The following is a 25922-nucleotide window of genomic DNA, read 5'->3' as shown; positions in this document are numbered from 1 at the left end:
CACTGAGAATCGGTTTAGCTTTCGCACTGTGATGTCAGATCATCCTCGTTTAAAATGGACGCTGACGGGCCAGCACAAAAATGGCTCCTTCTCGGGTTTTCCGAGATGATTTAATCCACTGAGCTTGATAGTATCCTGGTCAAATCTTAGATTTAAACACACACGTTTTTAAGAGAATCTTCTTGGTGACAGAATGGGTCTTTACACAGTATTGCTCTAAAACAAACCATTCTGTTCCACTGAATATTTTAAGCATAGAGCTCTACAGCGCCATCTGGTGGGGCCCGGCCCCACTGGCCCCTAATGCAGAGACGTCACTGCCGTGACTGTCGCTAGTTTATAAAAAGGCGTTCCCTAGCCAGCCGAGAGATATTGTCCCTTCAGCGTGTCCTGGGTCTTCCTTTAGGGCTTCTCCTGGTTGGATGTGCCCGGAAAACCTCACCAGTTTAGGATGCCTCGTCCAGGAGGCATCCTAATCAGATGCCTGAGCCACCTCAACTGGCTCCTCTCGATGTGGAGGAGCAGCAGGTCTACTCCGAGCCCCTTACAGATGACCAAGCTTCTCACCCTGTTTCTAAGGGAGGGCCTAGATACCCTGCAGAGAAAATTAATTTCAGCCACTTGTATCCGCGATCTTGTTCTTTTGGTCACTACTCAAAGCTCATACCCATAGGTGAGGGTTAGAAATGTTTTGCTAAGAGACAGGTTGACTCTGAGTGTGTGATGGGGAGTGCGTTGATTCGTTATTGTACTTAAGTTTTGCTCAGTATCTCTGTGTCTGAGTTATAGCCATTTTCTGTATGCTATCAGTCACCACCATTGTGAATTGGACTGACTAAGAGTTAATCAGCTCTAAATACAATGATTAGTTTGAGTTCCATCAAAGTCCATTCTAATTTTGAACAGCCCTTACTACATTTCAGACTTTTGCTTTTGAAGTAAAGAAGAAACAAACTTGCCTTCTTCCTCCCAGATCCCTCAGTGGTGCGTCGACATGGTGCGATCGATGCCAGGACCTAAGAGGGCGGTGGCCTGCACCCAGCCCAGGAGGGTAGCTGCCATGAGCGTCGCCCAGAGGGTGGCAGATGAGATGGATGTCATGCTGGGCCAAGAGGTGGGATACTCCATCAGATTTGAGGACTGCAGCTCTGCCAAGACTGTTCTCAAGTGAGAAGCATATGTTTGGTATCGTAAAAGTTCCCTACCTGTTAAAGGTTAATGGTATGTTAGACCTATCAGTTTATGTGTTTCCTGGAATAAACGCTTTATAGTGCTTCATAGTGGAGTTGGAGAATACAGTCACACATGGTGACGAAGCCTTGATGTGTTGTGTAATCAGTGTTGGCTGCATCTCTTTGTGTCTAGGTATATGACAGATGGAATGCTGCTTCGGGAGGCTATGAACGACCCCCTGCTGGAGCGTTATGGCGTCATCATTCTGGATGAGGCTCACGAACGCACTTTAGCAACAGACATCCTCATGGGCGTTCTCAAGGAGGTAGTCCGCCAAAGGCCTGATCTTAAGGTAGAAAACTGCTCTTAGAAATCTCCAGTTCCTTCAGGTTTTGAGGAAACAATTTTAGAACCAGATTTCTTAGGTATGGCTAGGGTTAGGGTTGATGCACCAGTATGAAAATTTGAGCAATGATGTGTTAAAACATCGACGATACTAAAGTCTGACTGGGTCCCTTTGTTTGTATTGTTGTTCAACCAATAAACACACGTTTCTTGTGTAAATCCATCAGCCGGGAGGGACAACAGCAACCGCTGGTGTCGACGGGCTGACGGTAAAAGCTGGCAGGAGTTTTAGAGGCCAGAGTGTGCCAGATATAACTTTCATAAAACAGATGGATAATGACTAGTTGTTTGTCAGCGTGGACTCAAAGGTTAGATTGTTGTTCGCTGTTTAATGAGGTTGAGGTTATTGGGAAATGATCCTCCACCCACCCACACCGCTTTATCTCCTTCATCCCTATCGCCTACCAAATTTGAAAGTTTAATTTGCCTTGATTAAGAGCAATTATGATGCCTCGTAGAGCGTAAAGCGAAATGCAGAGATGCTGGCCCCAGAAAATATCAGAGATAGAAAAATGTGAGATGCGTTTCCCACCAGAATCCTAATGCCCATCGTCTAATGGCTCTGTGAGAGAACACAGTGTACCCAGCATCAGGAACGAGGACTGTCATAGATCTTTGTAGGTCACTTTCTTGGATTGCAACGCCAGCTTTTGCATTATAGACAGCAAGCTTTGATTTGTGCCGACATTTTCACCCTAAATAGTAATTCTTAAAGCTGTTTAGTCTCATGGATTAATTTATCAAGTGTTTATTTCCACCCTTGATGTTTGTCCTTATCAGTAATAATCTCTAAAATGTAAAATGTAATCAGATTTCTCCTCCTTGAGGGCTCACATCCAGATTTACTGCAGTGCATCTTTTTAGATGAGTTTAGTTTACCCTTTCCCATTCAGGTCATCGTCATGAGCGCCACGCTCGATGCGGGAAAGTTCCAAGTGTATTTTGACAACTGCCCGCTGCTAACCATCCCCGGACGCACACACCCCGTGGAGATTTTCTACACACCAGAACCGGAGCGAGACTACCTGGAAGCAGCTATCCGCACTGTGATCCAGATCCACATGTGTGAGGGAGATGAGGGGGACATTCTGCTCTTTCTCACGGGACAAGAGGTATGACTCATACATGTAATGCTAACAGCAGAACATTGCTAGGCCAACCTCCTGCTAGTGTACTTGTTGGATGACAGAAAAAGAAACAAAAAGAGGAGATGGTGATACGCCAACCCCTTATGGAGCCAAGCACCCTTCTTTGTCTTCATCATGAGGTTGTGCTTGGCCATTAATCAGGACTCCGAGGTCATTGTAAGCTTCAACAAAGTTTCGTATGCTCTAGAGAAGCTCAAAGAACAGTTTACAATAGTAACCCCTCCTACACAGTGGAGGCATCAGCCGCGCGGAAAGGTTTACTCGCTAGTTATGTCAGTATACACGGGGAGAACCTCAGATGCTCAGCAGCTTCACCGCGCTCCTCGCTGGAATTGCGAGATCGCAAAAGCTCTAGAGACTTCAAAGTTCATGTTTTTGTAATATCACCTTCCATTAAACATTCATGTTTAATTCATGACCTACCAAGCTCTACCAGAACAAGGGCGTTCTTGTCGATTTTCAAGAAACTCCTGAAGACTCAGCTCTGCAGAGAGCATCTTCTAAACTAGGACCCTCCCTGCCCCCGTCCCCCACTCTACTGCCCACTCCTTGTTCACTTCCCTTTATGATTGATTATGCCACCTTACTTCCACCTAGGATTGACTGATTGGTGTTTTTGTTAGCCTCATGGGCAACCTGATGACTTCATTATCACTTGTAAGTTGCTTTGGACAAAAGCGTAAGAAAGAAGGAAATCATGTTTGAAATTGCTGCCTCCTCCTTCCTCTCCACGATACTGGGTAAATAGGCTGTTAGGTCACTTGTATAGACGTAACCTACATAGATGTGAAATAGCATCGCTGCAATAGTCTTTTATTTAGAAAATTACTAGGGACTTTACACTGTGTGTTTTCCAGTCTAGCCCTGTGTTAACTGTTGAAAGCGTCTTGTGGCAAAAATAGAACCCGATCCTCTCTTTAGCTAGCCTGACCTGGGTCTAGGAACTCTCCTATTCAAATAACCACCCCATGAGAATTCAAACCAAGCCAATCAGCGTTGAGCAGCATACATCACACACCACGATGTTGAGTTTCTCATAAACATGGCGACCGAAGCGGAGTTCGCTACAGCTCTTTCCACCGTTTCTAAATGACTTGGACATGTCTTTAAAACCGCAAGAAGAAGCGCTAAAAGCCTTCCTCCTAAATAAAGACGTATGCGCTGTCGCCAGACACCATGTTAGACTACAGCTAAAATAATTACAGCGTCACGTGGTACAGTCGGCATTTCCTCCTTTTTTCTGACGTGATATTTTTGAGCTGGCTAGTCCCGCCCCTCATGCGTCTCTCTGCCTGTGAGTAACCAGACTAGTTCTCTGTGTTGAACAAGAGGACGAGTTTGGCAGGCTAGGCTAATCTTTAGCGGTGCGACATGCAGCTTCTGGGACACGCCTGAAATTTCCACTTCGCAGCTGGTTTGAATCACCTCCACAGGCTATAATGGATTCTATTTGGTGCAGTGACGTTCTGTGCCGCTGATGCTTTCAGTGTGAAGCGGGGTTAGAGAAATATGTTCTAGGTCCCCTATAACAAGTGTGAAACCAGAGCTAGCTTAGCAGCAGCCCTTTTTGTTGCTAATCTTTTGTCTCTAATTCAGATGAAAACTCCTATCTCAGCACCAACTCTCTATTGGGTCAGAGAACAGAACTGCTTTCTTTAGGAGCTGGAGACAGACCTAAATGTTTAGTGTTGGAAAAAGTTGTTCAAGGAGGGAATGTTTTTTATTTATTTTTTAAAAGCAATTCAAAGGACCTACCCCTTTTCCTAAGTTTCCCCCCAAGGGTTACAGAATCTGATGGTCACAGAAAATGTCAGAACACCAGAAGCAAAATATACTGTCAACCATTAAAACATGACTTCACCCTGTTGTTGGAACTTTTTCTGCCATAATTCCTTAAATTACTCACCTACATAATCGTATAACAGTTGAGTATGCTAACATAGATAAACTGTCTCTCTGCACTGCGATGATTTCCATAAACTCAAAACGCAGCAGCAGGAGGAGCTTACGGGTAAAAAGACAAGTTAAGATGTCATAAATGGGAGTTTTTATCTGTTTCCTGTCACAAGACAAACTTGTGCATCATGGCAGATAGGAGCTTGATGTTTGGTGGTAAAATTGTTTTAATTCTATCATGATAGAATAAAACATGAGTATTTTAATGGGTTATTTCAGGAGTCTGTTCTCAGTAGTGATCCTTCGAAGTTCTTGAAGAAGCAGCGTTGTCTGGTTTTTAAATTTGCAAAAGAAGATGAGAGTAAATCACTGGCTGAGTACGCCTCCTCCTGGGGTGAATTTAAACTATCCTCCAGTGAGCACGCTAGCAGGGAAGTCTAAAGTCATCAGTGCTCCGAGCTGTTCTGATTCCAGAAAACATGTTTTTCCTGTTAGTGAAGTCAGCAGGAGAAGCAGGAGAAGCCTTGTACATCAGCTGTAAGCTATTAGTGTTTCTGGTTTAAAACACTTTCCTCCACTTTCACAGAGTTATCAGAAATCTTGACTTAAGTCACTATTTGATGAGCATATGTCTCTAAAGCCACAACATGGAAATAATGAATGTGCTTCCTGATTTAGCTGTGTAAAATTAGCTGCAACCTTATGCAATTGAATAATTAAAATAAACCCAAACGAGCAGTAATTAAATTTCACGTGTTGCCAGAAGGTAAAGAGTGGGCGATAATATTTTTGCACATCTCCAAGTAAGTAAAGTTTATTTGTTCAGCCCCTTTCACAGATTAAAATTAATAAGTGTTTCACAAAACACAAGATCAGAGATTATAACATGTTGAAGAGATAACATTTTTTTTTGATAATTAAAACCAAGCTGCTTTTTTTTTAAAGAGTCCAGATGGTCGATTCAGGTGCAACAGACGTAAAAAAAAGCGATCCTCTCGAGTTTTGTATCCGGTTTTTAGAACTTATTAGATGGTTTCCTGAGGGCGTTATGTGTATTTGCAAAATACATCTTAATCCACTTGGATGGATTTTAATGAAACTCTCAGGAAGTAATTATTGTATAATTGCTTGCAAATGAATACTTTTTGGAGTCAGTCCAATTCAAGATGGCCACCACAGCTAATTGACATAATCAAACACAGAAATGGTCGTAACTCAGGTTTATAGATGCTGAGGTAAAATTAGATATGTTTGTAGCTGAGAGACATACCCACCTTTTGGGAGTCATGTAGTAATTCATTGTCTGATAAATTGTTTATATTTGCCAATTAATACGTGTGTCATTCTCAACAGTTTAAGCCACGTTTTTGCTCTGAGCAGAAACTGATCTGTGTTTCAGACTCTGCCATTAGAGTCACGTCAACCCTGTTAGTCCTTTAATAAAATATTCCATGAACTACAAGGTGGGTTTTAATGACAAGTAACCATTGGATGTGCATCCTCAACTGATAATCTATTGGAGTCAGTCAGCCCAAACATCCAGTGGCGGTTTTACCATTAGGCATAGGTTGGCAGCCGCCTGGGGCCCCCAACATAAGGGGGCCCCCTCGCCCTGACTGTCGGCACCCCTCTGTTAATCCCACAATGGACTATTCCTTTAAGACACCGATGCACAAACGTGAAGCGACTGGTAGTCATTCCACTCCAGTCCAGTTGGTGGCAGTAATGCACCAAATTGTTGTTTGCCAAGTGCCATAAGACCACAAAAAAAAAATAAGAAGAAGAAGAAGAAAAAGCAGAAGAAGAAGAAAAGAGGCAGGAGCGTTTGTAACAAACTCGAAGCGGTAGTCAAAACATTAAGCATGACATGGAGTTATCCTAGTGGCTCCAATAAGAGAAAGAAGCAGCTTGCTTCAAAAAAGCTTTTATCTTCACTTCTAAAAGTGACGTCGTTTTTCAATGTAAACATCAAAAGGAAGCAGAAAGGAAAGACAAAGGAAAATGTTTAAAGGGAGGAAAACATAGGCCAAAATGGAAAATAGAAAAAAAAGAAAGGCAAAAGCACAGGAGCCCTGACAGAAAGAAGAAAGCACTCAAAGGAAGGGAAAGACAGGAAAAAAGAGGAGGGCTAATAAATGGGGAAAATAACTCATGTCAGAAGAGGGTAGAGCTTCGCAAATCCAGTCAAAGGTAAGATTGTCGAAAATTTAGTGTAAGGGGGCCCCATGTCTGTGTTCGCCTTGGGCCCCCAAATTGCTAAATCCGCCACTGGAAACATCGTCGCCACAGCTAATCAACCTTGGAATACAGAAAAATGGCCACAAGTCAGTTTTTCAAGATACTGATAGTGTTAGTGACTTACCCTGGATTTCCAACCGATACATGTCTGTGCAATACGTTGCTAATAATTGCCGTAGTGGTCGATGGGTGTGTTTTCACCGGCTGCAAAGCGGTGTCTTGTGCACATCTCAGAAGCACAGTGTCACGTCGCTTTGTTAAATTTGCATTTCGAGTCAAACCGTGTCAAATTCAGCAGTTCTGAATGAGTCAGACCCAAAATCAAACACTGGAGCGACGTGCAAATTTCCAGTTGCCTAATTAGAAAAACATTCGTCATTACCTGTGACACCTTCATGGTCGAGGTAAATAGGAAATAAAATAAACCACAGAACAATTTTGAATACATGCTGTCGTTTTCCTCTTTGCTTGTGAACTGTCGAAATCACGCGTGATCTTGAAATTCTCCGGTGACCAGCAGTGTGGAATGCTTTTGCTGCTGATTCACAACTAAAATGCTTCTGGCTGGAAGGGACGCGCCGCTGAGGTCGCGGGGAACCTCTTAACTTTGGGAACGTTACAAATTTGCTTATACATCCTTTGGAAATCTGGGATTACAAACTTTCAGTCATTCTGCAATTGTGCTTAAGAAGACGTATTTTCCTGATTTGCCCTCTGAATTGAATCGCCACCATTTTACAACTTAGAATGATGTTACTTTAAAACTCTGAAAGGTGGCAGACATAGAGCATTTTTTTAAACTACGGATGACCTTTAATAATCTGTAAATTATTAGCTGATTCTGTCATCTATTTGGGATTATTTGTGTGAATGGAGAAAAAATGACAAGTGACCCAGATTCTGCAATTTCTACAAATCTGTAAAATTAAGTAATTACCCCTCACCCCTGCACCTGCATCCACTGATGTGCGATGGAGGGTGGAGTCCATGCCCAAAGTGATGAATATGGTCACAGCTGAGTGGACGGACACACACACACACACACACACACACACACACACACACACACACACACACACACACACACACACACACACACACACACACGCTTGGTAAAGCACCAACAAATGTCTCAATCTCCTGATCAGCAGAGAGTAGTCATCTGTTAGATCCAGCAGCGGGTGCACCGCCGTGATTAGTGTCCCAGCTCTTTGACAAAATGATATTGGCGACCATTTGATCACCACCGGTTGTGTAGAAAAGTGTCACGAGTGAAGGTAGAATTGACACGTTTGGCTTCATTTTGCCATTCAAGACTGTCCTCCTTGTTTATTACCCGTGATTATTTAGCATTTGTCACCAGTTGTAAAACATCCACCGCGTCAGTTTAATTTGTCAAAGCAGCATCGATTTGCAGCTTGTTGCAAACAGGATGAAGTCACCGAGCGGCTTGGTGCTTGAAGAGGTCTCCTTTGAGGATCGCTAATTGATTTTAGAATAAGTGGTGTCCCAGCTGTTGGGAAGGCCAGAAAACATCGATCGCCGCCTCCCACAACCGTCTAGAAACATCTGAGATATTCGCAGGCGGCGTGTTTAAGATATTTCTGCAGTTAGATGTAATTTGTTGATTTATATTCCACCGCCCCATGCTGTGTCAAGCTAAGGCATCACTGAGAGCACTCCCACGGTGGGTTCATTATCACCCCCTCCTAATTGGGTTAAAGAAGTTAAAGTGTTGTAGCTCTGGCAGAGATGGCTGTTCAAAGGGTGCAGCAGCGTGCCCCTCAAGCGCTTCTTAACCTCTTCAGTCTCCCAGCAAACTTTGATGTAGACTAATGATTCGCAGGCAAAGCCACAGCTTCGTTTTATCTGACTGTTTAGTTTTCATCAGAGGAAAAGCAACTGCTCAGGACCACGTTGCTCTTCTCCAAGAGATATTTGGCTTCAACAAACAAACAGAACCCAAGCTACGAATGAGAAAGTTGGAAGTTATCACAGCTGTCGAGCAAAGATAAGTCCTAATATTTAAGCTTGCCCCTCAGCTGCTAACATCAAAACAGGAGGGTTGGTGGGGGAGGGGCTGTTTGTTAGTCAAGTGTTTTATCTGGACTAGTTAGGTTTTTGCTCCTGGGGTCACAGGCAGGGTTGGTGGACCGATTCCCAACACTGGACGAATGCCCTTCTACATTCACACGTGTACACACATGCATTTACGCACACACACTTTGTCCCCGTGTCCCCTGGGGGCAGACAGCCAGCTTGCTTCCAACGCTTTGGCAAAGAGGGGTTTTCATTTTTGTGTTTTGTTTTTTTGTGGCAGCTGCTGCCTCCAGAAGCTTGATGGGCTATTAATAATTGGGCTAATTTTACCAATCCATTCAGATTTACCGTTTTCCACTTGTCAGCTTGCTGATTAAGAGGCACATGGCCATCAGAGAGGCTCGACTTAATGCGATGAACATGAGGACAAACCAGTCTAATGACCTATTTGCAGGCCAGACGGAGAACAGGAAGCCTCACAGCAGTGCTTTCTCACGTCTCACTTATTTTGATTCTAACGTTTCAGAGAAAAAAGGGGAAAAATTAGATGATTTCTGGGTCAAAATTAGTCAAAAACACAATGTATATGTACATAGGAAGGGATGAGATAATGCTGAAATTAGCCTGCTTGTATTTAGGTGCTTTTATTGTGATGTTCTGGGACAGTTTCTGCATTGCCGCCTTGGGCCTGCAGGTGGTGCAACAGCACAGGCAGTAGAGGGACTTTTATAGGAGCTGCAGCTTCCTGAAGATTGAATGTTTTGTGTTTGGAACATAATAAAATCGGTTCTAAAAGTGAGAGCTGCTTAGAAAACAAAACTGTTTAGGTTCCGTGTAAAACTTGTAGTTTTTGTGAAGGAAAAGGAAAAGGTTTAAAACAAGTAACGACAAACAGGAAGCCTACAGTTCAGTCTAGTGCTTCTCACTGGGGTGGTACCCTCAACGATACTGTTCTCTTCCCCTCAGCTGTGGGTACTTGATAGTACCCTTGTAGTTTTAGGGCTCAGTCTTGTACCTGTGGTGGCTTCCTGTCCCTGGACCTCACATTACCAGAACAAATAGGGACAACTTCTAAGAGAATGACCAAGAAAGTGATTGGTATTGTCTTAAAATGTAAATGAAATTATCCTGGTTCCCAACATCTGACACGTTACTCCAGATGACACAATGTCAGTCAGGGTGTACTGAGGTTATCCAGACAGGGATTTGAACCCTTTACCTTCCAGTCCGAAGGCAAGTGATTCCATCTGTATTTCCTCCTTTCTTCACTTCCTTACTTCTCTTGTCAAACACAGATCGTCTTTCAAAGCCTCAAAAAGGAACACAGTTATCTTGACGTGTGGTGTTTAACCTGATAGGTCACAAACGTCCAAATGGTACCCCGAGGGTATACAGGTGTTCTCCTGTACCCTTATTTTGACTGTGTAGCTGATACTTAGCTGGTGTTTTCCTTATTTTATTACAGCAGAAATGTGGAGATTAGGTTCCGATCTCGTGTTTAGGATCATGCCTTCTCATTCCTGGCGCGACTCTCGGCTTCTCTCTGCCAACCCACCGGCTCCAGAACGTTCAGCTTCACTAAACTGATATGCCATGATTTGCCGCTGGTTATGCATCAATGCTGCAGCGCCCCTCCCCCACCCACACCCAATACAGCACTGTGGAATAATGAACCCCGTTTGAGCGAGCCTGGCTCCGCGTGCCTCTGCCTTGCGTTTGTGTTCTCCGTGTTTGCTGCATTTGACAACAGAGCCACGGGGAGCTCAGCAAAGCATACTGCAGTCCAAGTTTAATTTCCTCCATCAGATGGAACGATAGTTAGAACAAATGTTGTGTAGCGGGGAACCACTGTTTCCCCGGCTGCTGCCTTTCTCCCCCCCCCCCCCCACTCCCTTCCCCTCCTCCCTCCCCCATCACCTCAATCCATTGTTTATCCAGGTGTTGCTCAGAACTTGTTTGATTTGGGTGTTTGCATACACCAGCGACTCAGGGATTAATTGCCGCGCTTTCATCTTTCAGGAAATTGACGAAGCCTGCAAGCGAATCAAGCGGGAGGTCGACGACCTGGGGCCTCAAGTCGGTGATATGAAAACTATCCCCCTGTACTCCACTCTGCCTCCACAGCAGCAGCAGAGGATCTTCGAGCCGCCCCCACCCAATAAACCAAACGGCGCCATCGGAAGGAAGGTAAAGTCGACGCATTGGCATGAAACGAGAGCGGAAAGGCCAGATGGGGAGTTGGGTGAATAAAGTAAAAGAGCTGGAAGGTGGAAACTTTTCCGCTTTGTTTCAGCTTTAGCTCAGAACTGACTCACACAGAATATGCTGCTTTTGTCAGCACGTGATTCCCTGCTCTAAATTTATAACCGGAGTATTGCTCACAGCCTGTGAGCTGGAAAAGGGCGCCGCATTCTTGGTCATTTACACTTAGACCCCACTCTTTACTGATACTATAGAGTTTCTGTCTTTTTTTGAGAGAGTTTCCACTCAGGCTGGCTCGTCACCAGCATCATAGTATCAGCTCCAACTGCTCCGTCACTGTGTTGGCTCGGGATCTGAGAGAGCACCAGAGCGCCGTCGCTGCCAGCGCATGAGCAAACGTTCACCCCCAACAGCTGATAGAAGACGGTGTTGATGAATGACTCATTGCTACAACCCAGCTAATTGTGTCAGATCAGGCTGACACAAGCAGCGAAGGCATTTATGGGCTGTCACAGGCTAGCCCATTGTGCTAAATCAGAAACACCCAGCTCTACCTGGATTTTAGGAGTCATTCTGCTCATAACAAATTAGGCATTCAGCAGATAATTAACTTTGAAGCTTCAGGCAGGCGTGTCGTCGAGTTTGCTTCTTTTGAGTTTTGAAAAAGAAAGTTTTTACTCATAAATTTGAATAGAGATGGATGTTTTTTCTGCTGTACTGTTGTACGTGTTTCCTCGACAGAATAATGCAGTGTAATCTGGTGATATATGTCACAATAAAGGTGAGATGATACAATATTTGCAATACTAAAACCCAAACGAGAGTTGCTATTTATGAGAGTGAATTAAATTAGAAAACTCAGGCCAAACACTTTCTAGACACATCCAGCTTTATCGCCGTTCCTTCAGAATAAAGTCGGTAAAAACTGCTGCCAACTAGAGGGCGGAGTTTGAATTGCACCGCACAAAAGAAAAAAGTAAGTTTTTGTTGTTAAACTCTTAAAAAAAATTGATACATTGTTTTGAAATATTGATTCAGTATAAGAACAACAAATACAGCATTATTGTTTTTAAAAGTACGTGACTTTTCAATGTGTCAGTATTTTCTTACATCCCATTGTGTTAGTAATTTCAGTGTTTTGGCTGCAGCTAATTTGGATGAACTATTAGTAAGAATTGCTTTAACACATCCATCCATCCATTTTCATCCGCTTATCCGGAGTTCGGTTGCGGGAGCAGTAGCCTAATTCGAGAGGCCCAGACTTCCCTCTCCCCAGCCACTTGGGCCAGCTCCTCCGGGGGAATTCCAAGGTGTTCCCTGGCCAGGTGAGAGACATAGTCCCTCCACCATGTCCTGGGTCTACCTTTAGGTCTCCTCCCAGTTGGACGTGCCCGGAAAACCTCACCAGGGAGGCGTCCAAGAGGCATCCTGACCAGATGCCTGAGCCACCTCAACTGGCTCCTCTTGAGGTGGAGGAGCAGCGGGTCTACTCCGAGCCCCTCCCGGATGACTGAGCTTCTCATCCTATCTCTAAGGGAGTGCCCAGCCACTCTTCGAAGAAAACTCATTTCGGCCGCTTGTATCCACAATCTCCAAAGCTCATGACCATAGGTGAGGGTAGGAACGTAGATCGACTGGTAAATCGAGAGCTTCGCCTTCTGACTCAGCTCTCTCTTCACCACGACAGACCGGTACAACGCCCTCATCACCGCAGATGCAGCACCAATCCGCCTATCGATCTCACGCTCCAGCTTTCCCTCACTCATGAACAAGACCCCGAGATACTTAAACTCCTCCACTTGGGGCAGGACCTCGTCCCTGACCTGGAGAAGGCATTCCACCCTTTTCCGTATCAAGACCATGCTGCTTTGGCCTCCAGCTGAATTCTCTGTGCTGAAACAGGAGCACCAGAGCTTTTTCCCCCCTGAGTACAAATTACGTTTGAAATACTGAAATATTGCTTTTTTAAAAAATAATATGTTTAAGTGTAACCATATTTTCTTGCATCCCTATATGATTGTGTTTTCAGTATTTTGGCTGCAGCTAATTTGGTATAACTAGAAGTAGGGCTGGTCGATACGGCCTAAAAATAAAATCTCCGATTATATTTTTTTATTTGATTTACGATATTTTTCCTATTCTCGCTCCCCCTCAATTATTAAGAATAGCAATAAGTCCAAATGGAAAACACCTTAAATCCAATTTTGTTTTTTATTTAATCACAAGCAAGACAAATGTAACACCCCCATTTCTGAGATGATAATGAATAATGAATAAATGAACACCCTCTTGGAATAAAAGTGCCACACTCCACGTCCGTCACAGCAAACCCTAACCAGCTCCATAGAGCGGAGGATTTAAGTCCTTTGTTAGGAACAAACTTCCCACTCACACTGGTGGCCATGGAGTCGCTTGCTGTTGCTGTTTTGTGTGCGTGCTGTGACGTTATTGTCGTGGTTATGTGAAACTAACGCTACGGACGCTCTGGGGGGCCAAAAAGGTTCTATTACATAAAAAGTAGATTTTTCTTTAAATCAACAAAAAATTCTAATTAATGAATTAAATCGATTTATCGCCCAGGCCTAACTAGAAGGAATTGCTGTAACACAAAAAACTAATGATTTTTGTCCATGACTGAAAACCACTCTTGGAGTACCAGGAACCACTAGAGCATTTTTTTTAGTTGATTGTCACAGAAATCTGGTCATTTTGTCAAGAAAATAAAAGACATTTCTAATGGTAACATGCTAAGTTGATGAGTAGCAGAATAATACAGCAACAGAGGTCATTTTGAAGTGAGAACCCTCTATTCACCAAAGATCCAGATATGAGGGAAAAGATGGTGAGTTTTGTGAAAAAAGCAGATAACGAAACAAGCCTAACGAGGAATAAAGGCTGAAGGACAGCGAGTCGTTACAAAAAAAAAATTAAAACGGAACCAGACTTAACTGGATAAGTATCTCTTTTTTCCAGCTAACAAGATTTTAGTTGAAATGTCACCCAGCTGCAAAGACCGTAGTAAAGTAAGGTTTTTGGCTGATAAATTAAGAAAAGGACATAAATAATTAAAGAACAAAACTCAAAGGACAATTTGCATTTGTTCTCCCTTTTTCATCATATTTTAATGCATCAAGTGAAGTATGAAGTATGGCATCGGCACTCGGTATTACCAGATACCCGTAAAATACTTGCAGTCTGACTTGGGAGCAAAATAAAATGTGATTTGGACACCCCTAATAATAATAATAATTTATCACCAATAATAATACGTTTAGACAGCAGGATTAATTAATAAGGCTCCACTGTTTATGCTATAAATTTAGGTTGTAGAAATATTTTCCCATTTTCAATACATTTTTCGCACACCAATATAATATCGATAACCGTGATACATTTTTCCACAATAATCACCATACAACGTTTTATATCACTACTTCCTGTGTTTATGCAGAGAATACAGCGAAACACCACAAATAAAGTCTGGACTGTATACCAAGCAAGCACTTTGAGCTTCACAAAGGCTCAGTTTATGTTCCTCGTTCCTCCTCCCAACATCAATTTGTCAAGTTCTCGTTGAATTGGCGAGGTGGCATCTAAAGTTGCCGTCCTTGAAGTAAATGTGCTTCTCTTCAGTGACTGACTGAGCAACTCATCAAGTGAAAAATGTAGAGATGTCATCCGTGCCAGCCCAAGAGGAAGTAGTGAAAAAGAATTAAGGTTTGCCACATCTGCTGCCACGCATGCTAACGACTGCATTAGGCAACCCTCAATTAACATAAAGTACCGGCTCGTCATCGCTCTATTTCTCTGGGAAAGCTACCCATCTTCCATTTTTGAACAGTTTAATCGTTTAACACCGAGGCAGGAATTGACTAATTGCGAGCAAAGACTGTTCAGGAGTGTGTTCTCTAATAAATCAGCTGATGCTGGTGTAAATATTTTTCACACTGTCGCATTTTAAATGCTTCCCTAGATGTCACTTAAGATTGCAGCAGGTATCATTTAGAATGAGCTTTCAGTGTGAGTGCATCAGCGCTGCTGTGGGCACGTTGTTCCCCTCTCTAGTCGGTGGAAGGCTTTATTTGTCAACAAGGCTGTGCTTTCCCAGCAGGGGAACGTGAAAGATGGCCCTTTTTAGCTCTAGTGCTCACTCTCCTGCAGGTAATAACCCAGAAATAACATGCAGAGATGATGCTGTAATGATATTACTGATGAAGAAGCCAGGTTTATCCGGCACAGCAACAGACTGGAAGGAGCCGGGCTTGCGTTTGGCGTAATGGTCCTAGTCTGGATAATCCTTCAGAATCAATGCAGTCAATGAGGCCACCCGTATGATCATGAAATGTGAGGGGGTGTCACGCGCCACATCTGCTGAAGCGCCGACTGTGACCCGGTATGCAAGTCGGAGGCAGCCGCCCCAAGTCCATTTTTTTAACCTGACTTTGAAGCATTCTGTGCTCTGGTTTCATTGCTGGTATGTAGCATCATTCTCAAGTCTGATCTATACTGCTGTCAGGTTATTTGTTAAATATCCCATTTGCAAGAGGCAAATGCTGTTGGAAGGCCTTAACTAAATCACACGAAGGGAATAAACAAAAAGGAGTTGCAGTCATTTTCCTGGTGATGTGATGAGTTATTGAGCTGTTTGAGGGCTCAGTTTACAGCCTCTGAGTTTACGTTTAAGGAGCATGTTTGTGGCGAAAAAGCAACTAGACAGAATTACACCAATAGGAATGTGTCTGTGAAAGTTGGCTGGAGATTCCAGATGTGTTTTGTGAATCTGGGGAAGACTGTGTACCTTGAGGCTCTCTTTAAAACCAAAGCAAGAGCTTCATCCACATCCTAAACACAACATGAAGCTTCTTCCCAGTGCAAGATTTTCTTCTAGGCATGTATTTTGGGGCGACAGTGGCACAGGAGTTAAATGATCGCCCCGTAATCGGAAGGTTGCAGATTCGAGCCCCGCACAGTCTATCGCTGTCGTTATGTCCCTGGGCAAGACACTTAACCCACGTTGCCTGCTGGTAGTGGTCGGAGGTACTGGTGGCGCCAGTGCTCGGCAGCCTCGCCTCTGTCAGTGCGCCCCAGGGCAGCTGTGGCTACATCGTAGCTCATCCCCACCAGTGTGTGAATGTGTGTGTGAATGGGTGAATGACTGATTGTGTTATAAAGCGCCTTGAGTGGTTCCAGGACTCTAGAAGGCGCTATATCAAATACAGGCCATTTACCATTTCCAATGTTGGAGAAAAATCACATGGTATTTTTTCAAACCCTGTAATAGATATTGCAATATTAAAAACGATACAGGAATTTTCAAAAGATGACTTGAATGGCACTTTTAGATATGCAGTTAACTCGTTGGCCTTTTGCATAATGTGGGAGGTAAATTTTATTCTTCCTTATCATCATTACTCATCAGAAATCATAACGGTACACTACAGTAGACGCTTTTGTTGAAACTCAGACATGTAAAATAATGTCTAGCTCACTCTTCAAAGCCTAATATCACTGACAGAATAGAGCCATCACAAACAAAAATGGTCTTTTTATGTCCACAAGTGTCCGTTTAATGTACTTCAATAAAATAGTCTTACTTCTCCAAACCAACATAACATACAGCTAAAACTTTTGACATGTATCTTTCTAACAGTTTTCCCCTTGACCTACGTTCATATTCTTATATTAGCTTCAAACTTTAGATCGACATTGTACCTGATCCACTAAGGGAAAGTTTACACCCCTCTCCTACTATAAGCTAGAAGTACCTCCCCCATTTCTCAGGTGTGTAAATCAAACTAATGGCAGCTCAATGTATTGTTGATTGGTGCATCAAAAAGCCAATAAAATTCATAAAATAACAAAATCTCACGTGTTTCATTTCACAACACAACCCTTCATCGTCTGCTTCTGTAAAACAAGTAAGGAATATAATGATTGGTGGATTGCTGCATGCAGTGGGCTTCTAGAAGAGAACATGCGATTTGTCTATTATGAATGTGATCAGTGCAGTGTCAATGCTCAAATGTTATATCGCCTTCAGCCTTGCTTTCCAATCTTGTTTGTAGTATTCCAGGACAGGATCTAAAGGCATAGATAAAAGGTGAAGAGCTCCATCATCTGGGGGTTTCTCAGACTCCACTAATGTTGTAGCTCGGGCATCTCATTGGGATGTCTTGGCCACCTCGTATTTGAGGATTTCCTGGAGCTTCCCACTGGGATGAGACCCCAGGGAAGACCCACAACTCACTAGAGCTTGGGAATGCTTTGGGATCCCACTGGCAGCGCTAATTATTCTTCCCTGGGGGAGAGGTGATTGGGTTCTTCTCTTGGATCTGTTGCCTCCAACAACCAAACTATCATGCTGAGGGTTGGAGAAGGAGGAGTAGGACCCAAAATGCACATACCCAGAATGACTCAGAGCAGGAGAGGATGTAAAATTAGACATCTTTATTAAGATGATGAGTCCAAGAAAACCAAATGGGGCACAAAGCCAAAAATTCCTCAAAGGGCAGAGCCAACAAAAACCTGGTAGGGCAGAAGCCAAAAATCCTAGCGACCTAAGAGGGGGGAGGACAAAACAACGCTGACACGAAACAATGGACCAACACCATACTGAGACGCAGACAGGGTTTTATACACTGGGGCAGGATGATTGGGGAATGAGCTGCAGGTGCGTGGGGAGAGAAACCTGGTGAAATCAATTAAACAATGGGGAGAGGAAACTAAGCTGAGAGGGACAAATAGAACATGACCTATGAATAACAAAGCCTAAGGACTAGAAAGACAAATAACTAAAGATCTAAGGAGAAAAGGAGAACTAATAAACCAGAGAGAAGGACCAAGGAGGAACCTAGAAGAAAAAACCTGAACCTAAGAAAACTACAGAGAAAGACAAGCTAGATGATACAAGGAATAACAAGAATAAGTAAACCTGGCAAACCTGGTGGGAGCTGGAGGCCAGAAGGGGCACAGGAAGCTGGGTACACGTGAGGGGGGATTCTAGAGAGACACCTGAAGGGGTTGGAGAACTAAAGGGGCCAGAACCTGGGGGGATACCTAGATGGAGAACATAGAAGAGGCTGCAGACAAGGAGACACATGAGGACACAAAGAGGCACATAAGGGAAACCTAGAGAAGGACGGAGAACACAGGGAGACACGTGAGGGAGACGCAGGACGCAGACCATGACACAAACTTTTATTAGCAGCAAAAAAAACAAAAAAAAAAAACAGGATGGATGAAAGTTGGCTTCTGAACCTTATAGCTGGTGCTTTTATTCAGTAGCTAGTTTTATTCTCCCAGTTAACAGACTTTACTGTTTCGTGATGAAAAGTAGTCGCAGCTTTTCCAGAACTATAAAAGCCAGACCATTTTTCCTGTCTGATAAGTTTCTTACTAGCAGTCATTTCCATCTCTTCATTCCTCAGCCTGAATACTAAATGGGGACGTTCCTGTCGACAGGTGAATTACTGGAGGTCAGAGGCAGAATGAGGGGAGGAAAGGCCCGCTCTGGCATTAATAACTAAACAGTCAGGCATTCTCAGGCAGCAGAGAAATCCTCACTTAAAAGGTAGGATTTAAAAGTCTCAGAGACACGCTGCTTGAAGACAGCTGAAGGGGCACGGCAACAAAGGAAGTATGTCAAGTGTTCAGGATTGGTCCTGTGGACGTCTGTCTTCAAGGACCACAAGTTGCTATTTGGTTTTTGTGTTCGCCATTTCATCATGAATATGTGGAGTCAGACCTTGAATGAGCACTTAGGTCAGCTTGTTTCCACCGTGAGCAAATAGAGTCTTATCCCAGTTCTTGTATTAAAGTCCAACATCAGCGCTGCACATTTCATTAAGTTTTTACATGACTTCTCTCCTAAGTCTGAGGCATCTTGAAGAGTTTTTTTTTTAATTATTTCTAGTGTTATTTAAGGAGAACTTTGCCTCACAGCAGTGTGTGTGTGTGTGTGTGTGTGTGTGTGTGTGTGTGTGTGTGTGTGTGTGTGTGTGTGTGAGAGAGCAACTGAAATCCTCGTCTCTTCCTTCCTCCATCTTTATGCGCATGCTGACAGCAAATCTTCTCCGGCAAATGTGACTCATTAGATAATTTAGCTTTGATTCATCTGCCATTGCTCGTAGACATCTTTGCTGTAAGGGATGATGCTGGATCTGAGGCTGCAGCATTGGTGCAGGTTCACTTTTTCCCTCACTGGTCCACAAAACCAAGCAGCTTTTCACTCACCTTGTTTTTCTTTCCTGCTTTCTTTTGCCTTCTCACATTTTTTTCTCTCCACAAAGACAGCTTGGGGATATTGATTGAGCACAGCACACCACTCAGGACCACTAGTTTGACTAAATAATATGTGAAAAGGTTTTGTATATAGATCATCTAATCTAAGATAAATAGCATTTTCTGTTCCCAATTCACACAATCTACAGTTAATTAACATCAACAAACATAAAATTTGCCATAAAGTCACTCAGTTTTACAGCTAATTGGGTTTGATGGGTTAGTAGCTGAGTGTGACCTCCAACACTTCAAGGGCTGGGAATTTAGAAAGTATTGATACACCTTGTTATTGTACTAAAACAATATTAATCTGTGTGTCAATATACATTTTACATGCAAACATTTCTGGCCTGAGTTTTTCTATAAAATTCAGTCTAAAAATGCAAATATCATCTGGTTTAGAGTATTCCAATATAACATACCATTTCCCCTGTATTCTGATAAATATCGCATTGCCAGATTTTTGCCAATAAACACACACCTATCAAACACCAACAAATCATGCAAGATCTTTGAGTAAATCTTTGAATTAACTGTTGGAGTAAGCCCTGTTTTGCTATTAGCAAAATATCTAATGAATTACTGGATGGAGTTTAAAGAGCCGTTTCACTGAAAAACCATTTTTACTTATAATTTTTGAAAATAATTAGTCGCCCTCAGTTTAACACGCAGAACATGAAAATTGTCTTCTATACCTATCTTCTGCATTAGCTTCTATTAGAAAATAGTCTGAAAAATGCTCAGTTCAGAAAAGCCTGATAGATCTACGTCACACTGTCACTTAACAATTATGGACTCACCTATCTTGGCTTGCGACAGGGAAAGCTGTTGTCCAGAAAACAGTGGAAAATGTCTAGGCTATTAGAAGCTAGCCATTAGCATTAGCAACTTCACTAGATGGCAGATAAAACATCAACTTTGCAGAGCAAACTGAGTCAGTGGCAAAATAGCTTTGCTCTTAGCCAATCAGAGGAGAGATGTCCAAATATCAGGAAATAAGACCAGATCTTGTCATACGAAGTTACTTTCTCTTTGGTTGGCTTCTATGTTCACCACTCCCCCCCCCCCCCCCCCCCCCCCCCGAGAACGCAAGGCATTCATTCCTATTAGACACCTTTAAAAATGTATTAAAAATATGAGTAAAGTTTACCTTTAATGACGATTTCATGGAAGAATCATTGGTTGTACATCTACAACAGGTCAACCAAATTCAAAATGTCCACTACCACGAACTGACCTTAGAAAACACAAAAAGTGGCTACGACTGAGTTAGTATAGAGTTTTGGAGCTAAACTTTTTATATGGCAGTCATCTCCAGCATGTATGAGAAGTGCTAACAGATTGAGAAGATCTAATATTGTGCGGATTGAGCGTAACAGTATTGTAAAGATTTAATAGTCATCTTAAGCGCCTTGTGATTTTTATCTTGAGAGGCGCTATAGAAATGATATTTTCTTCTTTTTCTTCTTCTTAACCAAATTGCTACGACTTCATCATTATAGTCTAACACTTAGGCATGAAAGGTAGTGGGGTGATGCACATTACTTTAAGAAATGCAAGGTCTTTAATTCTTCATGTTGAACTTAGGGAAATATGTCTGAATTATAGAGGTAGTCGTGGTGTTGGTGTCAGGTTTCCTGCTCATTGGCCTTGGAGACTACCTGGCTTACCGGAAAATTAACGAGCTGTCGAGGAATATTGGCCTGATCCCGGAGCTCAGAGATGTTTGCACCACGCTGTGAATTCACAGACTCAAATAGTTGTCGAGATGAATCATAAGCTTGCGACTTTGGCAGAGATTCATTCTTTGGCACAAAAGATGGATGCCATCAAGGAAAGAGTGGACAAATCAGCGCGGAGTGGGATAGATTAACGTCCATTATTGGGATTTTGAGAGGTTGAGGACCAACAAACTGTAAGACAGAGAGGAAATTATCTCTGTCTGGCCCCAAAACAATTTCTAAACGGAATCGGGCGTCCCTGAGCCTGCAAGGCTCCAACGAAAACTCCCCCCTCAGAAGAAATGTGGAATGTGCCGTTGCTTTGGCAGCTCAGCTCTGTCTCCTTTCCCAGCCTGGGCGGGACTGCGGGAAGACCGCTGAAGCGTCCAGAGTCACTGCAACCCTCCAACCCTCAATGCTCCTCCCCCATCCACACTGAGGTGACATGCGCTGCTTCATCGTGGCTGCAGGAACTGAAGTGAGGATAGTCCCAACCCACCACCCCACCTAGTGGACACATGTTGTGTTGTCTGAAGTCTGTTGCATACCTGTCTGGGGTGTTTTTTTGCAGAGCAAAGCTGCCCTCCTGGTGGGAGGGTATCTCTGAAGTGCCTTTTTTGTCATGTTTGGGGGAAGGAGCCTAACCCAAGACATGCAGAACACAGCACAGACCAAGGATGGGGGGTAAAAAATAAAATAGTTTATTTACAAAATAAGAAACTGAAGATGCACTGAAGTGACAGTGGCTGGTGCAGATAACGGGAGCTCTGCGTCTGGAGGAGGGAGAACACTAGTGAGCATGTATTTAGTTCCTGAGGTCCATTTATGTCAGAGGTTACAGTGTTTCCCCTAGGAATTTTTCAAGCTGTGGTGGTGGGTGGGGGGGGTGACACGTCTCACCTTTATGTTAATATTGTTTTATTTGATGCACTCCACTTTGAACTGCACCAATCCAGCGACTGCTGCATTGTAATAACTAGTATTAAAGGTGAGTACACCAATATTTGCACAAGAATAATTTCTGTTTTAAACTCTCAGTGACACACTTTGCAGGGTGGATTTGGCATTAAATTTTTCTTGGCATCTGGAAAAACATCTTCTTTTTCCCCCTTTATTTGACTCTCTGCCCCCTTTATTTTGATCCAAGATCATTACTGGGCTGGCCTTATTAAAAACGTTCTACACCCCTGCTTAGTAGACTTAATGAAGTATTTTTAAGCCAGTATAAAAATGACTGAAACACAAATTTACATATTTGGCTTTACTGACCAATATTTTTTATTTAATTTATTTGTTAAGAACATCAAGATGCATTACAGTGAACATTATAATAAGCTGGGCGGACACTGCGACTTTTTCACTCATAACACAGCTTCAGCTCAAACTGTACGACTTCAGCGCAGGGTAGATCTCAGGAGTCATGTGCTCACTGTACGTCTGGTAGCAACACGTCGGACCTAAAAATATGTTAAAAATAGCAGTTTTTACTCAACACGTCAGACTTTTTTGTCTTGTTTTGCCTGTTGTTCTTCAGGAGTGCTGCAGAAGGACACACAGGGATTTATGGGGGTTGGATGAGGAAAACGAAATAAAGAAAGTAAATCTGTGTTTTGTGATCAGTTTAATTTGACATGAACATGACAAACACGCTTTCTTGACAATCATTGTGAGTAAAAAAAACGCGTAGAAATAAAAACGAACAACGTGTGTTATATGGGAAATAGCGGGTGAGCGGAGTTGATGCAGGATGGCGAATGCGCCGTGAGCGGTTCTGGTACTTTTTGGGTCGCAGCCGCTTGCTGCGCCGCTTCAACCCTCATGAGGAACGAGATAAATATCAAACACTCCAGAAGTCCGTGCGAGCTCACGTTTGCTGATCGGTAGCTGGTCACGTGGTGTTAATCGCCTCTCGTAACCCCCGTACACTACACGACGCTCAGCGCAAAACTCGCCCCGATCTTTTGGATTCTCGCACGAGTGGAAAATCGGCTCAAAAAAGTGAAAAAGTCGCACAGTGTACACCTGGCTTTACTGTCTGTGTGTGTGCGTTGATGCCTGGGCCGAGCTGACGGAGCTCCCGGCTGCAGTTTTGTGTGTAGGGAGGGGCGGGCGCTCTATCTGACTGGCCAATCACAGAGCGTGAAGATAGTCAGTTACCCAATGAGGATTTCATTCAGCACGATTACAGATATTTACGACTTTTACACTCGTTTCATGCTCGTATTCGTCAAAAATGCTTTATCCGTACGCTCATAGCTGTAACCACCCTGCCCTGCCTCCTCCTCCTTGCTACCTGCCGGCTGTGATCGCAAGCAACAACACAGTAGTTCCCGCTGCTTCTTCGGGAAACGGCGCAAAAAAAAAAACATCAATAAAACTTGGGATGTTGTAGGCGTGGCGGTGGGATTTCAGCCGTGGCGGGCTGGTGGATGGGTGACACTGAGCCAAAATGTCGGGAGAGTAGTTATGGAGAGCGATGAAAGGGTCCTGGAGGTTCTGAGTTTCCAAACCCAGGAGTCCTGAGGTAAGTATCCAAAGCTCAGCGACCAGAGAACAAACACAGGAATCCTGAAGGGGAGAATAAATCCTGAGTCAGCTCCTGGAGGTAGTAAAATTCTATAGTTCAAAAATACCTAGAGCAAAAACACTACTAGCAAAAGTAATCCTAGAGATCCTAGAGAAAACACGAGTGGCTGGGTACTACCAAGCTGAGGTAATCTTCCGGTCTTGAATTGTGTCCTCCATCCACCTTAAGTAGGAAACACCCCTCTGATTGCTGATCAGGAGAAGCTGGGCACTCCCTCTCCTAGCAAGAGACTCAAAGATGTCAAGGTGAATGAGGAGTACTCACCCTGGCTCATGACATTTTTTTCCCTCCACCTGAACCAATCCTCATGTAACCCCTCTTATCTCTATTAAGGTAGCGCGACTCAGGGTTGCGAATGACCACAGTCATCAGTTCTTGTCATGTGTCTTGCCCATGTATGTCTGATCTCTGAATTGTGTGTACTGAAACTCTAATTTCCCTCTGGGATTAATAAAGTATCTTTGATTTGATTGATTGATTGATTGATTGATTTGAGACTTAGTTGTGATGAAGTTATTCATCCATCCATCCATTTTCTGAACCCGCTTGTCCACGCAGGGTCGCGCTGGGGTGGGGTGGGGGGTGGGGGGTGGGGGGGGGGGGGGGGTGGGGGGGGTGGGAGAACCCACGCATGCACAGGGAGGACATGCAAACTCCATGCAGAAAGATCCCAGGCCAGGAAGCGAACCCAGGACCTTCTTGCTGCAAGGCAACAGCTCTAACCACTGCGCAGCCATGAAGTTATTCAATTTAGCTTATTTATTTATTAACGTAAGGCTGACCAAAACTGTAAATAATGTCAATTTTCTAAAAAAAATGAGCCACTGACTCGTCATTGGCTTAAAGTGGCAGTGTGCAGTTTCCTGGCACTAGGGGGCAGTACATACATACATTTCAGGGTAGTTTTACACCATATCGCTGTGACTGTCGCTAGTTTAAAAAACATTATGGTAAATGTTGTTACCTGTGAGCGTGCAACCTCAACATGACTGCTCAGACTTTGATTCCATCGAGAGAATGCAATATCGATTGTAGTTTTTTGGCGCAGGAGTTTCCAGATCTGCTCGGGGTCCTGCGCCTGCCGACGACATCATCATACTATGGCAAAATGGTTGGGCCTTAATATGTTGCATCTTGTCACTGATTCTGTTCTTACACATGTTTTGGAAAGAGTTTAGCAGTTTTGTTATTGAATTTGTGTTTCTTACATCCTAAATGTTTTCGAAAGTGGTAACGCATGGTCCGTAAGTCCAGCCAATCATCTAGTGTGACATCATCGACAAGCGCAGGCCCACTAGAAGGAAACATGGCGTCTAGTATAGCGTTCCCCAAAGAAGCTAGACTTGCGCCCTATGTATTTTAGACCCAATTTTTATGGTTACCGTAAATCCTCCAATACAGGCCGGTATTCAATTAAAGGACGGGTCTCCAATTTTGGCCGGTGTCGGAGTCAGTGGAGGTAAATTAAGGCCGGTCTCTTATTGTGGCCGGATGGAATGTGGTAACAAGCAAGTACAAGCGTCCCAGCGGCAGGGTTATAGTCCCCAAATCAACCAGCAGGGGGCAGTAGGGGTTCGCGCAGACCTTTATTAGGCTTTGTCTTAAACGCTTTGTAACGCTACAGTCACGATCCTCTATCACGCTCCTACCACACAGAGTCACGGTGTCAGTTAACCATGCTAATTCAACCCGCTCCACAGAACACACATCACCTTCCCTGTGGCTTACATAACACTCACACAACACGCAAATCAGCACATAGGAACTAGCAGAACGATAGGAAACACATATAACACAATACCCAGAATGCACCTGGCTTACAACCCCAGCCAGGTCATTACACTATCAAGTTCAAAGAGAACGTGCTGATTATGCTGCAGAACACTCTGGAGAGCAGCAGTAGGGGGTGTATGAACTACAGTAATCCCTCGTTTATCGCGGTAGATGCGTTCCAGACCTGGCCGCGATAGGTGAAAATCCGCGAAGTAGGGACTCCCAGCATGCCCCTCGCGGGGATTCCCTCCACGGCGCACCTACGTCACAAACCGCAGCTATAAACGGAAGTCGCCTTTCCAGCTCAGTCATCGTTTCTTCAGATTCATGATCAGAGTTTCCAACCTACCGATCAATCCAACGAACTATCAGCTCATAGTAGGTTATCTTACTTACTTCTGGAAAGCCCGGCATTTCCGTGTCACTTCGTTGACGCTCGAACGCTCGGGGGTTTCCTAG

General features: G+C 43.6%; 1 protein-coding gene across 1 annotated transcript in view; it reads left to right on the top strand.

The window, feature by feature from the left end:
* The window catches only part of dhx15 (DEAH (Asp-Glu-Ala-His) box helicase 15), a 56281-nt gene that overhangs the window by 7616 nt on the left and 22743 nt on the right, over positions 1-25922 (top strand). Inside the window, exons 3-6 of the mRNA XM_015947005.3 lie at positions 974-1167; positions 1366-1525; positions 2472-2690; positions 10920-11087. Coding sequence (XP_015802491.1) covers positions 974-1167; positions 1366-1525; positions 2472-2690; positions 10920-11087 — 741 coding nt within the window. The remainder of the gene's footprint in view (positions 1-973; positions 1168-1365; positions 1526-2471; positions 2691-10919; positions 11088-25922) is intronic.

Source organism: Nothobranchius furzeri, chromosome 2 (genome assembly GCF_043380555.1).
Source record: "Nothobranchius furzeri strain GRZ-AD chromosome 2, NfurGRZ-RIMD1, whole genome shotgun sequence".
Taxonomy (NCBI): domain Eukaryota; kingdom Metazoa; phylum Chordata; class Actinopteri; order Cyprinodontiformes; family Nothobranchiidae; genus Nothobranchius; species Nothobranchius furzeri.
Note: the sequence above shows the minus strand (reverse complement) of the source record. Positions and strands in the feature narration are given on the sequence as shown.